This window comes from Strix uralensis, chromosome 29, assembly GCF_047716275.1.
Source record: "Strix uralensis isolate ZFMK-TIS-50842 chromosome 29, bStrUra1, whole genome shotgun sequence".
In the NCBI taxonomy this organism is placed as follows: Eukaryota; Metazoa; Chordata; class Aves; order Strigiformes; family Strigidae; genus Strix; species Strix uralensis.
In genome coordinates this window covers 6,367,884-6,384,214 of record NC_134000.1, presented here as the reverse complement: position 1 = coordinate 6,384,214, position 16,331 = coordinate 6,367,884, and the positions used below count along the sequence as shown (strand labels likewise).

The window sequence follows — 16,331 nt, the reverse complement described above, 5'->3', positions numbered from 1 at the left end:
AATGGGACAGCAAAGAAAGCAAGAAGGAAGGCAACAGCTAATCCTGGCAGCAGTGGAAGGCTTGCTACTGAGGTGCTGTGGTATTACAGTGAGACAGGTTTTGTAACGCTTTTGGCCTAATACCTGTGAAGGTTCCTCTGGCACTTTTTATACCAACAGGAATAGTGTTTCCTGGCAGTTTCCAGCATGGGACATTGCCATCTGCTTGTTCTAAGTCCCCCTAAAATGTCGGGTGAGGGAGTCGTATCTGATTTTCACTTCCTGTCCCAGATTGCTGTGCTATAAATAGCAGCCAGGTGTTAATTAATTCCCATATGCGTGCGTGTGTGGGGATGCCATGTGTTTATACATACATGTGCGCTTTTAAGGACAGGTCTTTTCTCAGTTACTATAGCAAGAGTAGTTCTTACACAGATAAGGACCAGATGCTTCATTAATGAGATAGCTTTCTGTCTCAGTGTACTACAACCCTACATACTCAGCATGCTGCTTCTGCCATTGCATGGGGCCAAGAGCCCTCGGCACACTCGACATGAAGCTTCCACATTCCGTATGCCTGGACACTACAGTTTACCTCCAGCCGTGCTCTGCCCCAGTCTGTGCTCCTCAGGACGAGCAGGCTGAGTGCTGTTCAGCAGCAGCTTGCGTATGCAAATACCTCAGTAGGCCAGGACAGCATCTCAGCTTGTGGCTGCAGGAGCAGCCGTGCTGCCGGCATGCACACGAGTATCCAGGAGATTAAAAGAACCTGCCAGGAACCAGCCCACTGGGGAGCACTTACCTGAGGAGTATCAAGAACCAGCTGACGATAAACTTACATTAGCAATTTAGTCCAAATCGGGAGCGAGCTTCTGGAATGAACTTCCTGACTGCTGTGCTCCAGTTTGCATTGCAGAGCTGTGTTGGGGCTGATGCACTGAATTACTTTTGGATTAAGCTACACCAGGAGATGCATTCTGGGAGCACACCTAAGGCTCTCCACATACTAACCAGTGTGGTGTGGACTTATCAGGACCAACTATTCCTGTTGGGCTGGACTGTTATTCATATATACAGAGCCTGAAGCCAATCTCATGAAAACTCAGTGACATGGACGTAGTCTAGTACAGTATGGTGTGCCAGCAGTGTGTGGCATCACAGCCGTATCCAACAACTGAGCTATGAGGGTACTACATGGAGACAGATGCATACGGTGTATCTGTGGCGTCCGAATCTCCAAACAGTTAAGGTTGGAAGGGACCTCTGGAGAGCCTCTACTCCACGCTCATATCCCCAGTTACATGTCACATGTGTTGGCATTTTTTTAGATTAAGGGAGCCACGGTCCTAGACACTTGTTTAGTAGAACTCACAAATGCTGGCCATAATTTTCATCCTCTGGAAGAAATAACATTGATCTTTTTTTCCTTGGACTGAGAAACCTGTTGAGAAACAGGCTTTCAGGCTCTGTATGGGCCTGACCTGGGACATAAAGGGTACCCATGTCTGCCTCTGTGCTAGCCCAGGACATCCATACTAGTGCTCTCCCGTGCTCCAGCTAATTAGCCTGGCTAAGAGGCAGTCATTAGCCTGGCTACAATGCTGGGCTAATACAGTTACACCACCTTCAGGATCTAAACTGGTCCCTGATCGTGTTGCTCCTCCAGGTTGGAAAGGTGTACCAGAGGTGTCTGTCAACCCCTCTAAGAGGGTGCTACAACAGACGCACTTGCCCAGAGGAGTAGGAACGGAGAGGTTTGCACACAGGACCTGCCAGCCAGCCTTTGGGAACGATGTGCAGTGTGTCAGGAGCTCAGCCATGCACGTGACTTGTTTATCGGTGATCTCTGTCATTGTCCCTGGGAGAGAGCAAATCTCCAAGATCCAAACTTAACTCAGCTGCTGGGTTTAGCACAGCAAATGGCAGGAGGAAAGTACAAAGAATGGTTGGAAAGGCAAACACCAGGGTTCCTACCTCGAGGGAGATGAAGTCCACCAGCTGGGAACCACATACAAAACAACCTGAGGAGGCCGCAAGTAAACCAGAGGGACAGTCGCTCTCAGATCTGAAGCACAAATTTGGCAGTGGGGCTAAGCGAGACTAACTCAATTCACACAGAAATGTGAACTAGAAGGTGATAGAGCTCCCCTTAGACCTGATTTTACACTTGGATACATCATTCTGGATATGACAAAGGGGTGACTGATTAAATTCAAATGCCCCTAAATATTTGCTTCGGAGGTGCTGTCCATTATCTCTCATTGGGGATGCAGTTGATAATGAGCTATGACAGAATAAAAAAAAGCCCAAATCCTGGCTGGAGCTCAAGGACCTTGACTTTGGTAATGGCAGTTGCATCCTGCCCACCCAGCAGACCGGCAGGCAGCCCCTATGCCTGCATTCAGTTAATGAGTGCTGCAAACGAGCCGTTGTGAAAATCAACACCGCAAAATACACTAACAGGTTTTGAGACTGACAGAGAAAGTGCTCAAAACTTTCTGGCAATTTTGGAAGTAACACCAGTAAACCAGCTGAAGACAGAATTAGATATGCCTTTGTACGCAGCCAGAGAACAAGAAGCATTTTAATCCAAACTAAACAAAATCGTACTGAAGCATAAAGACTTGGCGAAACCTCTTCTCAACTGGCTGTCTTCACAGAAAGCCTTGGTGAATCGTCACTGTCTAGTGACCAGGAAAGAGAATTATTATTAAAAAAACACAAAACAGAAGCCATGAAGGACTAAAAATAAAAGAATGACAACAGAGGTGGATGAAAGTGTAGGAAGTAGATTAATATCTGATGGTAAAAAAGACAAATGTTACTGTGGAAATATATGACGGAGGTGGAATTAAAATGCACCGATATGACAGAAGCAGCAGCAAAGTCTACTACATAAAACGGGTAAGAGACACTATCTGGAATGGAGGAATGAAGCATACATATATATGCATAGACACACACGTGTATACATATACGTAATGTATGTTATAGTTGTAGGTGACCCCCTTCTGAGGGGAACAGAGGGTCTAATATGCCAGACAGACCCTCCTCTCAGGGAAGTCTGCTGCCTCCCTGGGGCCCAGGTTAAGGACATCACCGGGAAACTTCCTAGGCTGGAACGGCCTTTGGACTAGTACCCATTATTGCTCTTCCATGTGGGTGGTGATGAAGCCACAACACATAATCCAAGGACGATCAAAAGAGACTTCAGGGCCTTGGGACGGTTGGTAAGGGAATCTGGAGCAATCTTCCAGTTGTGGGCAGTGACACTGGAAGAAACGGACGCACCCAGTCTATTAATACATGGCTCCGTGTCTGGTGTCACTGCCACAGTTCAGGGTTTTTCAATAATGCGATGGCCTACACGGCACCAGGCTTGCTGGCATCAGATGGGATTCCCCTTTCTCAAAGGGAGAAGGTGGTATTTGCTCACGAGCTATTGGGGCTCACTAGCAGAGCTTTAAACTAGACTTGAAGGGGGAAGGGGATAATACCAGGCTTGCCTGTGACCAGCTGTGGGATGGCACGCCAAGGTTAGAGGGATGGGGTGCTAGCAAGGGCCCTCAGCCTGTTGCTCCAAGACCTGATGGCTCAGGAGCACTCCTGAAGTCTTATGGAGACGAGTCAGGGGCTCCTGAGGTAATAGGAGCCGACAGGAAAACAGCAGTGAAATACCTCAAAGGAATTAAGGGATGTTCCTCTGAGGAGGTGACACGGCCGACAGCCCAGCTGAAGTGTCTCTGCACCAATGCACGCAGCGTGGGCAACAAACGGGAGCAGTTGGAAGCCACCGCGCTGCTAGAAAGTTATGACCTAGTGGCCATTACTGAAAGTTGATGGAATGAATCCCATGACGGGAGTGCAGCTGTCGATGGCTACAGCCTGTTCAGAAGGGACAGGTGATCTACATCAAGAAATGGATGGAGTGTGAAGAGCTCTCTCTGAAGAATGTCCATGGGCAGGTTGAAAGCTTATGGGTAAGAATGAGAGACTGAGGCAACAAAGGGAACCTTGTGGTTGGTGCCTATCACAGGCCGCCCGATCAAGGGAAGCCAATTGACGAAGCCTTTGTGCTCCAGCTGCAGGAGGCATCACGCTCGCAGGCTCTTGTCCTGCTGGGGCACTTCAACCACCCCAGCATCTGCTGGAAGAGTAGCACAGCGAGCTGTAGGCAATCCAGGAGACTCCTGGAGTGCATCGAGGATGACATCTTGGGCCAGGTAACAGACAGCCCTCCCAGAGGGGATGTGATACTGGACCTGATGGTCACCATCGCAAGTGAGCTGATTGGTGGCATCAAGAGTGGAGGTAGCCTGGGCTGCAGTGATCATGCACTGGTGGAGTTCGCAGTCCTGAGGGGTATGGGTCAGGTGGTGAGTAAAGTCAGGACACTGGATTTTAGGGAAGCAAACTGCCAGCTGTTTGAAATCAGGAAAGGAAGGCAAGAGACTGGCATGGCTGAGTTGAGACCTGCTGGTGAAACAAAAGGGCAAGAAGGAAATGCCCAGGCAGTGGAAGCAGGGACAGGCATCCTGGGAAGAGTACAGGAACACTGCCCGGTTGTGCAGGGATGGGGTCAGGAAGGACAAGGCGCGGCTGGAGCTGAACTTGGCAAGGGACACGGAGAATAAGAAGAAGGGCTTCTGCAGGTATGTCAGCCAGAAAAGGAAAGTCAAAGAAAGCGTAACCCCACCCTGATGAGCAAGACTGGCAAACTGGTAACAACGGATGATGAGAAGGCTGAGGTACTCAACAACATTTCTGCCTCAGTCTTCACAGGCAGCCTCTCTTCCCACACCTCTGGAGTGGATGGACTGCAAGATGGGGTGTGGGGGAGAAAAATCCCTCCCACGGCAAGAGAAGATCAGGTTTGTGACCTCCTGAGGAACCTGAACATACATAAGCCTATGGGACCCGACAAGGTGCATCCCAGAGTCCTGGGGAAATTGGCTGATGTAGTTGCCAAACCACTCTCCACAATATTTGAAGAGTCATGGCAGTCAGGTGAACGCCCTGCTGACTGGAAAAATGGAAACGCTGCACCCATTTTTCAAAAGGGTAGAAAGGAGGACCCTGGGAACTAGCGACCTGTCAGCCTCACCTCTGTGCCTGAGAAGATCGTGGGTCAGATCCTCCTAGAAGCTGTGCTGAGGCACACGGAGCACAGGGAGGTGATTCGAGACAGCCAGCACGGCTTCACCAAGGGCAAGTCCTGCCTGACCAACCTAATGGCCTATGATGGAGTGACTACATCAGTGGACAAGGGAAAAGCTACAGATGTCGTCTATCTGGACTTTTGAAAGGCCTTTGACACAGTCCCCCTCAACATCCTTCTCTCCAAATGGGAGAGAGATGGGTCTGATGGGTGGAGTATTTGGTGAATAAGGAGTCGGCTGGATGGTCACATCCAGGGAGTAGTGGTCAACGGCTCAATCTCCAGATGGAGGTTGGTGATGAGTGGTGTCCCTCAGGGGTCTGTACTGGGACCAGGACTGTTTAATACCTTCAGCAGTGACACAGACAGTGGGATCGAGGCACCCTCAGCAAGTTTGCACATGACCCCAAGCTGAGTGGTGTGGTTGACACACCTGAGGGATGGGATGTGCCATCCAGAGGGACCTGGACAGGCTGGAGAGGTGGGCCCATGCAAACCTCATGGAGTTCAACAAGGCCAAGTGCAAGGTCCTGCACATGGGTCAGGGCAACCCCTGGTATCGACACAGGCTGGGGGATGAAGGGATTGAGAGCAGCCCTGCGGAGAAGGACTTGGGGGTATTAGTGGACGAAAAGTTGGGCATGAGCCAGCAATGTGCACTCGCAGCTCAGATGATAGCGAACCGTGCCCTGGGCTGCATCCAGAGCAGTGTGGCCAGCAAGTCGAGGGAGGTGACTCTCCCCCTCCACTCTGCTCTCGTGAGACCCCCCCTGCAGTGCTGTGTCCAGCTCTGGGGGCACCAACATCAGAAGGACACGGACCTGCTCGAGCGGGGCCAGAGGAGGCCACGAAGATGCTCGGGGGGCTGGAGCACCCCCCTGTGAGGACAGGCTGAGAGAGTTGGGGGGGTTCAGCTGGAGAAGAGAAGGCTCCGGGGAGACCTTAGAGTGGCCTCCCAGGCCTTAAAGGTGCTACAGGAAAGATGGAGAAAAACTTTTTAGCAGGACCTGTTGAGACAGGACAAGGGCTAATGGTTTTAAACTGAAAAAGGGTAGACTGAGATTAGATATAAGGAAGAAATTTTTCACAATGAGGGTGGTGAAACACTGGCAGAGGTTGCCCAGAGAGGTGGTAGATGTCCCACCCCTGGAACAGTCAAGGCCAGGTTGGACAGGGCTCTGGGCAACCTGATGTAGTTGTAGATGTCCCTGCTCATTGCAGGAGGGGTTGGACTAGAAGAGCCTTAAAGGTCCTTTCCAACCCAAACTATTCTATGATTCTGTATAAATTTAAATGCCTACAGGGATAGCCCGGAGTTTAACTCATGTTAATTAAATAGTAAAAAAGCTACAGAACAGAAAGCAGCCTGGAAAAATTACTGATTTTTGACTTGCTGTTTATATTTTTAAAATGTCAAGAAATAGATCGGTCGCACTCACACTAGAAAAGATATGCTTTGAGTTTGTCAGCAAAACTTAAAAAAAAACCACAAAAAAAGACAAATACTGTTTTAGTCAACCCAAAATGCTTCCTTAATACACAGTGAAGTGTTTTCCTTTGTATTGGAGCCCCTGCCATTTCATTTTAGTCTTCCTTTATTCATTGACCTTTTTTTCAATTGAAAAATAGGTTTGAAATTAAAATGTTTAGGCTGAAATTAAGCATTTTTTTAAAAGAAGTAGAAATCAAATGGTTTTCATTTTTAAATTCTCCTTCCACCCTCTTTTCTTTAAAACACTACAATGAATTTGATTTCTCAGACATGTCAGTGAACCTGAAATATTGCATTTTTGTGAATTTCATGCTGTTCTCCTGAAGACGCCTTTAATTAGCAGGAGTGTTCCTTAGTTCTTTTATGCCTTGGTTCTGTTTGTTCTTCCTTGTAAGGAAGCAATTTGGAATTGCTTACACAGGATCAAATACGTTCTAGATAAAAGGTAGAAAATATGATGATCTTTGAACCTCGTTTGTTATCTTTCCCAAGCACTGAGACATGTATTGTAGCTAATTGTCTCAAAGCTTTAATTACACTGAGAGGCTTTGAAATTAATATAGAAGTAGGATTAAATATATAAAAGCACACTTATTTTCATTGTTTGTATGCCCCTGGAAATAACATTTTAAACTAACGAGCTGGAGGCTAAAGTGTGAAATATTGTACTGACTTGGCAAGAGAGGAGTTTTCATTAACAAATGGACAATAACAGAGATGATGGATTTGACAGCTCCTGCCAGTGTGTCCAAGAACTCATACAATTAATTGTTCTAAATAGCAGGTATTGCAACACACTGGGCTGGGGAAGGGAATTAAATCCTACAGAAAATGAAAAGGTATTAAATGAGAAGATACCGAAGATGAAGGCCCACTCATTAGCACTGCACCTTCCCTCCCCACCCCTCCCAAGCAGAGAGCTGGCTCCTGTGCAGAGATAGCCTGGCCCTGCAGGCTAGGCTGAGCTTAGGGCTCCGCACACCCGGCATACGCAGCCCTGGTGCTCCCGCTGTCACCTGCACCGAGCAGGAACCACGTGCAACCGCACCGCTGGGCGGGTGGAACGGGACGGAGCTCTAACGGCAGCCTTTTGTAGCTGAAAACCTGGGACCCTTTAAAACCTGCTCACAAATTTACAGTTATTAGCGATCCGTGTTGGGACAGACTGTAGATCAAGGGGAAACAGGAAGACGAAGAAGGACAATTAAATGCAGTAATTTGCTAGTACAGAAATGCAGTCCTGCTGGGAATGCTGCGTTCTCAGTCCACTTGTACATATACGCCTGCGTGTATGTTCATGGAGGAGGGTCTACGCACACGTGTTTACCTCACGGAAAGCTATGGTAAGGCAAGACTTTTGAAAACTTTAGCCATTTTTTTAAGAAAGCACTATCTCCCTTTAGCCTTTGTACATCTAATCCAATACTATAACACGCTTTTTCCAAAAATTTCAGAATAAATACGCCCCTGTAGACTTTATAAGAAGTATTTTAATCCTTGTGCATCTGGGTATGTAGAAAAACTGAGTTAATATCTAGGTGACAACTTCTTTTTGAAAGTGTAGCTCAAGGCCAAACTGAAGGTTGAGGCCATGAGCACTATTGTGTCATCACATCAGTTTTAAAGAATATGAGTTATCTTCTGTAGAGCCTAATTCTATTTTACTGAAATCAATGAGAGATTTGCAATCGACAACAGTGCAATGAGGTCAGAGCCACAGCTGATATGTCTAATTAATAGGCTACACCCACTCCATCTGTCCCACAAAATGTCTGAGAAAGAGCATAGGGTAAAACATCTGCATCCTGAGTCAACGCTGTTCAAATCCCACATAAAAGTGAGAGCACTTGGAGGATTTCATCCTCTGAAGTATCTAAACATTTGTGCCAGCACATTTCATCAAGTTTCCATTTAGAGGAATTTTGTGGGTAAATTACAGAGCAAAAACTCAAATGACAAGAAATCTGTGGGTGCGCTTGTTGTACATATTGTGGCAGATCCTGAAAACCCACTCTCCTGTGTAGGTACCTGAACCCTACCATGAAAGGCAAAGCTAATTTTTCTGACTCACCTAGGTGTGTCCCGTTGTCTCTGGGCTAGGCCTGAAACGTGTTGGCAATCTGCCTTCCAGGCTTTGTCTTGACAATGCAGCAAATGGCTTTAGGACTCCTACTCCAAGATCCTAAACCAGCACAGCTGCATGACTAAAAGACCAATCCTGTATAATAACTTAATCTTTAAGGTTCAAATTTGTTCAAAAAAATGTTGACAGGTTAACTTGCATCCACAGGGCTTGATGCCAGGTAAGGTATTTATTATTTGTGCCTCCTGTGTGAACTTTATGTTGAATTGACTAATAATCATCTTTCTACAGCTAGTATAAAACCCATGTAAGTTCCATACTATATGCTGTGGCTAATTTTAGAGAAATCAAATTATACGCTCCCTGATCTGGACCAAACTCCTATTGTTTGGTGCTCAGGTGGTACAGACAAACTGTATTCATGACCGTGGAACTGTAGCTTCAGAGACAGTGAAACTTGGGATGAAGATAGAGATTATCTATAGAAGGAGAATGTAGGAACAATCGAGTTGGAAGGGGAGGAATGGACCACAGCTGGGGTGTTTTGTGGGGTTTTTTTCCTCTTAGGTGAGATATTGATAAAGTCAAATATCAAGACAGGGGTCTCTGTAGCTTGCATGCAGTATATCTGCTACTGGGAACAGAATGGGAGCTCTGCATCCATGCCACTTCATATTACCTAAACACTATTTATATTAAGTGTACATAAAACTGGGGAGCACTTAAAACCATTGCACTAATCAAATCACAACGCTAAGCAATTACCCAGACTTCTGTATTTTCAAACATAATAACGTTTCAGTGTACTATTCCACTTCACTACATTTATTTTGCAGCAGGGTGCATACACACACACACACACACAGACAAAGACTTGCCTGTTAACTGTGTAGCCTATATCCATCAGGGTAACATCTCTGTTCTTTTCATAAACCTGCCCTGGGACTGTTCTCTAGCATTGAGACCAACAGAAATGAAAGAGTCCACATCAGTATTACTAAACTCTCCAAAATGTGGTGATCACATCCGACCTGCCCGCTGGGAAGGGCCGCTGGTCCACGCTGACTCCCTAACCATGCCTGGCAGCTGGGAGAGGGCTGCCTGGCCAAAGCCATGGCGGGACTGCTCGGAGGCTGACCTGCACGCAGAGGGCTCAGCTCCCAGCTCAGACACCTGCTCTGCCTCTCTTTAATTTACTACTATAGACGCAGTGATAGTGTCTCCTAGTGGCTATATTCTTGAAGGAACAGACCCAAACCCAAACTTCACACCTGAAACTCCCACTCTTCAAAGGCAGACAAAATACAAACGCATCTCTAGATTTTTAGAGTATCTAAAGTGGCATCATTCCAAGAGATAAAATAAAATGAATCATTTAAACACTCACAGTTTAATATCTGAGTTACAAAGTTGCATGCTGATTTAACATCTAAAACCTATCTCTAGGTTATACAAATGTGGGTTTAAAAAAAAAAAAAAAAAAACAAAACAAAAAACAACACAGTAGCAAGGTATTGTGTTCTTTCCCTTTTGAAACAGTAACACTAAAGCCAGAGATGAGAGCCATAACAAAACCATGTGAAGCAAGGTGTTCAGGATGTTGCTTAAAGGTCTGGAGGCAAGCATGGGCATCAGTTGCATCGGAGTCTATCTCATTTAACCTTTAGGTCCTCTCAGACCCCGGGAAAGCAAAGGAAATGCTTAAATGTCCTGCCTAAGGTTCAACCTACCACACAGCGAGCCCTACGCCAGACACCACAATCTGAGTAGGAACTGATGTCGCTGGATCTTTGAACCACGCGAAGGACTCAGGACGGGTGATGCCAGCACAGCTCAGAAGGCCACCTCCCCAGCAGCACCCTGTCTGCAGTCACGGCCAGCAGAGGACATTTAAACAGAGAACATAAAACCAAGCAACCCTCAACAGTACCAATACTTGGTCCTAGCCCTTCCTCCTTGAACTAGCTGTTTTCCATTTTCAGCACCAGCTACACACTAAAAATCAATCTTAGTGATGAGATCTTCATCAGGGCATTTTGTGAAAGGAAGACCTAACAGTCAAGATACAGAGAGTGTACTCAACAGCAAGCCAAAGCCCCGCTAGCTGGAGCTACAGCAAGGGAGACCCAGAGCACACCTGGGTCTGATTTTGCCATGTTGGGGGTCATTTCCATTCTCATTTTCAACTGATTGAAGTTTCCCATTGTCCGTCATCCTCTTGGAACAGAAAGATTTGGGCAGCAGATTTGCATACATGGATAAGCTTAACCAAATAAGACACTGAAAGAAAAAACCAAATGACTGGAAAGGCGCAGACAAGGAAATCTTTCCTAGCAAATCCTGGCTCTAAGTGACCACTACTTCTTAACAATGGAATACAGATTTGCCTTCCTCTGTGTATATATGGGGGCCTTTCGTTGTTCGGCGAGTATCCTGTCACACCCTTGACATCCCCACTTTGGAGATTTTACATAAGGTCCCCTGTTAGAGGAGAAATAACACACTGCAGAAATGACTGTGGCTGGAGTAGTTCCATCACAACAAAATAAAGCCTTTATATACTTCAGATCTCGACAAAGGTATCTAGCCACCAGACATAAACCTGGAGTGTGTTGTACAGTTTGTCCCCAACTCCAGCAGCTCTTTCTCCGTGTACCTGTGTGTGCCTGAGATAGATACACGGTTCTGCTTGCAGCAACGGGCACTTTCTGCTACCTTTTTCCCGCTGTGCCGGTGCCGGCAGAAAGCTGTTCTTGAGCAAGGTCTGGAGAGTATTCACTTTCCCTGATGATCCTTATGGTGCCTGAGTTTGACCTTAGAGTGTAAAGCTTATGTCCACCCTCAGGTTTTTACCTGAGGGGAGGGAAAGATGACAATTCAGTTTTGTAAGAAGTTCTCACTGGTAAAAAGGCCCTGACAAGTGAAACGCTTCCCACTCAGCTTGTTTTCCACACCTCCTTCAGCTATCGCCGAGCACTAGTTGAATCATACCAAATAAACAGCTTCAGCTTCATCTAGGTAAGTTTCCTAAAAAGTTTGAAAGCCAAGCCTAAACTTTTCGTTTCTTTTCTCACCCTCACCATTTAGCTCTGTCCAGTAAGGAAAGCAAAAGCATGCACCCATGGAAGCCTTTCTGCTTCTGGCGCTCCAATCTTTTTTAGCCCACCTGTTCAGCCAACTTCTTATAAAAGCACCTCTCTTTCCACGCACATTTAAAACCTCCTCTCATCCAAAGTTGACAAATGCCTCTAACACAACCCCCTCTCAGCATCTCTTCTCTTATTAAACCCCTGCACAACAGCCCCCGCGTTCCCCCACTGGTCCAAAACAACCTCTACAGCCGCCTGATGTGGGAAGGAAAACAGCAGGTGACCAGAGCGCCCAGAGGGGAGCGAAACTTGGGGCAGTCCAAGGATACGGGAGGGACAGAGAAGACAGAGCTGCAACCCTACAGACGTAGCCTGCTTCCTCCATCTCCAAGCTTCTTCCTTGTGGCTCCAATAATTATTTGTTGACAGTATTTAGCTAAGTGATTTTATTGTCAGAGCAAATGCTACAGGGCAGATTAAATTGCTGGGCTGCTAGCAAAACAGGATTGTACAAATTTGGAGCAGAAATTCCCCGCGAAGCCAAGGCAGTAGCAAACAGTAAGTTAGTTACCTCTGTCACAGTCCTGTAAAGAGCCAGAAAAGCCCCACAGATTTGCCCTCTGTCAGACCCGGGGGATTGTCCTTTTTCTAAAGCAACCAAAGCTAATACTTTCTAACCTTCCACTCCTCCCAGGCCAACTGCTCGGGGGCCACTCCGCAGCCAGCCAGTCCCTTCCTCTGTCCAGGTAACAGGACACTTGCGTGCACACCCTCCCAGACATGTGTCAGGTTATTTAAATCAGCTCAGTGAGTCTTTCAGCCTGGGAGACACAAAAGCAATATAAACAGAGCTTCCTTTTGCACTCTGTCCTCAGAGAGTCCTATCCAGAGCAGATCATGCTGATACAACCTGACAACATCCAGGGATAAAGGGGAGGCTCACACCAGACACAGTCTAATACTAGCCAGTATTATAAGAGGGCAACCAGAGATCAAAGGAAGGTTTTGTCTTCTTTCCTACTACCAGTTACTCCACAAATCAGCCAAGCCCCCAGCCCCATCAGAGCGACGAAGCGGCTGATCCTCGCAGTCCTGTCATGGGTAGGGACAAAGCTTTCCTTCCAAGGGACGCTACCAGGGCTGAACTGTGATTGCTTTAAAGCCTCTTGTATAACCCTTTGCCCTTCCCAGCGTTTCTCTCGCTAGCACTGTAATGCATTTGGCACAAAACTGCAAAATTGCAAAACTCCTCGAGAAGTTGGATTTGTTTGTTGCCTTTTTAAGGGGTGGGTGGGGGAACAGCTCCTCAATTCTTTTGGAAATATTGATTATTATTATTATTATTGTTATATTTAGGAGGCTGCTCCCCCCTCCACCTCTGAGTTAACCATTCACTTGGGACTTCTTTCAGGCAGGTGATTTAAGCTTGATCTGCTCTCCAGGGGTTAAATAAAGAAGTGATGGGAGGAAAACCAAAACCTTTCCAGTGGCTCATATCTGAAATTCTTTTTTCCCCTCTCTCTCCCTCTCCTAAATGTCCGCTTCTCTTTACCTCTCACTGCCTAATTATTCCGTTCGGGAATGGTGAGGGGCGAGGATTAGCAATGAAGCAGATGACAGGAAACTGTTACCAAAAGCACAATGCCGGACCCCCGCCTCATCCTCCCGTTCCTCCCTCCCCAGAGACGGTCCCCCTCACCCTTCTGTCGATGCCATGGTCCCGAAAGCCCCCCTGTCTTCTCAACAGTCCAAGGGATTATTTTGGACAGCAGGGCGCGAAGGAGGTTGGCTCTTTGGGATAACCCTCGCTCGCCTCTGGGAACAAGCACGCAATTCCTTGTAATCCTGGGGGCTCCGTCGGGCGAGCGGCCGGCAGCTCCGCTCCTCGGCTCTCCGCCGCCCCAGCGAGGGCTCTCGGCGCCCCGGCACCGGCCGCTGCCCCGCGGCCGCCCAGCAGTGGCCGGGGGGCGAGGAGCCGCTGGCACCTGGGCTGCGATCGGCGGCGCCCTCCCCTCGCCGTGGGGTGCGGGTGTGTGTGTGTGTGTGTGTGTGTGTGTGTGTGCGCGAGAGGTGGGGGTGACTTCACATCGGCGCGGTGTTGGCTGAGGCTGGATTGGAAGGTTTTAGCCTCGAGCCGTGGATTTGCAGTCTATCCCTCTCTATTTTAGGCACGGGCTGACATCACGAGCCGTTGTTACTCCTATAAATCCCCCCAACCGCTCCTTGACAGAAGCGGGGGGGGGGGGGGGGGCGGAGGGCGGCGAGCCCCTCGCAGGGGGAGGGCCGGGCGCTGCCGGCCGCCACCGCCACCGCCTCCCCGGGGCAGGGCAGGCCCGGCCCTCCGCACCGACAGCACCCGCCGGGACTGCGGGAGCCGGCCGGCAGCGACGGGACGGAGCGGGACCCCCCACACACCCCCCGCCACCCGCCGTGGGTGTCCCCTCACGCCCCTCCCGTCCCCTGCCCGGCGGAGCCGGCACTCCGCCAGGAGAGCGACCCCCCCCGCGGCCGAGGCACCTGCCCCGCCACCGCCGCGGCGGCGGCCTCCCGAGGCCACCCGGCCCGCTCAGCCCCTCGCCGGGGCGGCCCGGGGCTGGGCTGCGCGGCCGCGGCGGGCTGCGAGCGCGGGGCCTCCCCCCGGCCGCCCTCAGGGAGCGGCGGGGCGCGGCCGCAGGCAGCGCGCGGGGCCCCGGCCGGGCCGGCGGCGCGGGGCGGTGCTGCCCCCTGCCGGGCAGGCGGGGCGGCGCCCCGGGGAGGGAGCCCCCACCTGCCGCGGCCCGGCCCAGCCCGGCGGGCTCCGCGCGGCTGCGGGGCGCAGCGGGGCCGCGGGGAGAAGCCGCCGTCCCGCCGGCGGCCGCCGCGCCTCTCCGCGCCTCTCCGCGCCCTCGCGCCGCCCCCGCGCCCGGGCCCGCCCCGCGCCGCAGTCCCGCGCCCCGGCCCTACCTGCACCGCCCGCCGCCGCCGCCGCCTCAGCCCCGCCCCGCCGGGGGCGCCGCGCGTGGCCGCGGGCTGGCGGGCCGGGGGAGGGGGCGGCGGGGCCCGCTGCCGGCGGGGCCGGGCCGGGGCGAGGCGGGGCCCTTTCCGGAGCCGAGCGGCCCCGGCGGGAGAGCGCGGCGGCGGCCGGGGGCGACCCCTCCTCCTCCTCCCCTGACGCCCCCGGGAGCCTCAGCGCGGGGCCCGCCGGAGCTCCCGGAGCCCGCCGCGGCCCCGCTGCCTGCCCCGCACGTCGCGGTTCGCAGCCCGCCCGCGGCCCGCGCCCCCGTGCCGGGATACCGGGGCCGTGCCAGCCGCTGCCAGGCCCCTCCGCGCCGTTTCCCCCCGCGGGGGCTCTGCCCGCCCGCCCCGGCGCTGCCGTCCCACCCAGGTCTGACCAACCTGATGTCCCGTCTCACCGGGAACGGGCGTTTCTGCCAAGGCGGCAGCCGGGCGGGGAGCTCCCGGCCGCGGGAAGGGGCTGCGGGGGCTGAACGGCCGCGCCACGGCCACCGACCCAGCCCACCGCCCCCCGGGACCCCCCCCCCGCAACCCCGCCGGTTCCCCTACCTGGCCTGAACAACGGCAGGATGCAGCTCAGCACTCTGGCGTTTGGAAGGGATTTAATGCACCCCCAGCCCCAAAAACATGCAGAGGGAGAAGCATAAATCCATCGGGGTGGGTAAGAATGCAGAGACCGTTTTGCTCTTTTTTTCACAGCAATATCTTTACGGCCTTTCCAGAATGCACAGCTCTTTTCCTCGGAGGGAAGATGTGCTGCTATCCATGCTGTGCTATTTCACACCCTTCCTCCAACAGATGGCACAGATCCTCACCTGTTTAGAAAGAGATGTTTGAAATAGTCTTGCATCTTAAAAATAGATCCTAGCTATCGAAGGGATTAGTGATTCCAGACCGCAGGTTGGTTTTTTTCAAACATTCATCTCCTGGTTTTCCTCATTATTGGCGATAGATGTTAACCCCTGTTCTGCTCAGGGTGCAAGTGTGGAACTCCTGTGGGTCAGCCTGCCAGACAGGATGGACAAGCTGAGCTGTAACGCCTAGGAATGCCAGGCACGGTGCCGGGGCTGGGGTATGTTGATATGACTGCCCACCTGTACGTAGAAATAAAACATTATGTTTGCATTTAGAGATCAGCCAGCATTGAATCTAGGATTCAAACATCATTGAGGTCCAGAAGCACAAATGCCACAGCTAATTCCTCTTCCTGTAAAGGACTGTGCTAAAATCTGGGGGTTGAGAGAAGCCTGGCCCTTTTCTTGCTTCTCTTTGAAGAGCATCGTGACTGTAAAAAGAAGGGGGGTTGAATTCTGCTGTGCATGCCCAGCTGTAGCAACTTCCTCCTGTGATTTTCATTCCATGAATTCCTTCAAGTTTCTCTTCAAGAACATTCTTTTGTGTGATATACAGCCAGGGAACAGCTATATTGTTGCTGCCCAAGCCCAGAAACTTTGAGCTATTCGTTGCCAGATCTGTGAGTAGTTTGAAGCCAAATGGGGATGGGGTTCAGCACTGAGGAGTTAGAGGGTAAGTAAA

The 16,331-nt window shown here is 50.5% G+C and overlaps 1 protein-coding gene across 4 annotated transcripts in view; it reads right to left on the bottom strand.

Moving 5' to 3' along the window:
• SLC1A2 (solute carrier family 1 member 2) overlaps nt 1–15,480 on the bottom strand; it is a 106,923-nt gene extending 91,443 nt beyond the window's left edge. Inside the window, exon 1 of one of the 4 annotated variants that reach the window (XM_074852496.1) lies at nt 15,345–15,480. Coding sequence is in view for 1 of the 4 variants with exons in the window: in XM_074852493.1 (XP_074708594.1) it covers nt 13,501–13,517 (17 nt within the window). In the remaining 3 variants the exon portion in view is untranslated. Of the gene's footprint in view, nt 1–13,500; nt 13,975–14,744; nt 14,761–15,176; nt 15,214–15,344 lie in introns of those variants that run through there. The other 3 variants (XM_074852495.1, XM_074852494.1, XM_074852493.1) reach the window with 3 other exon arrangements.
• Between the last annotated feature and the right edge of the window lie 851 nt (nt 15,481–16,331).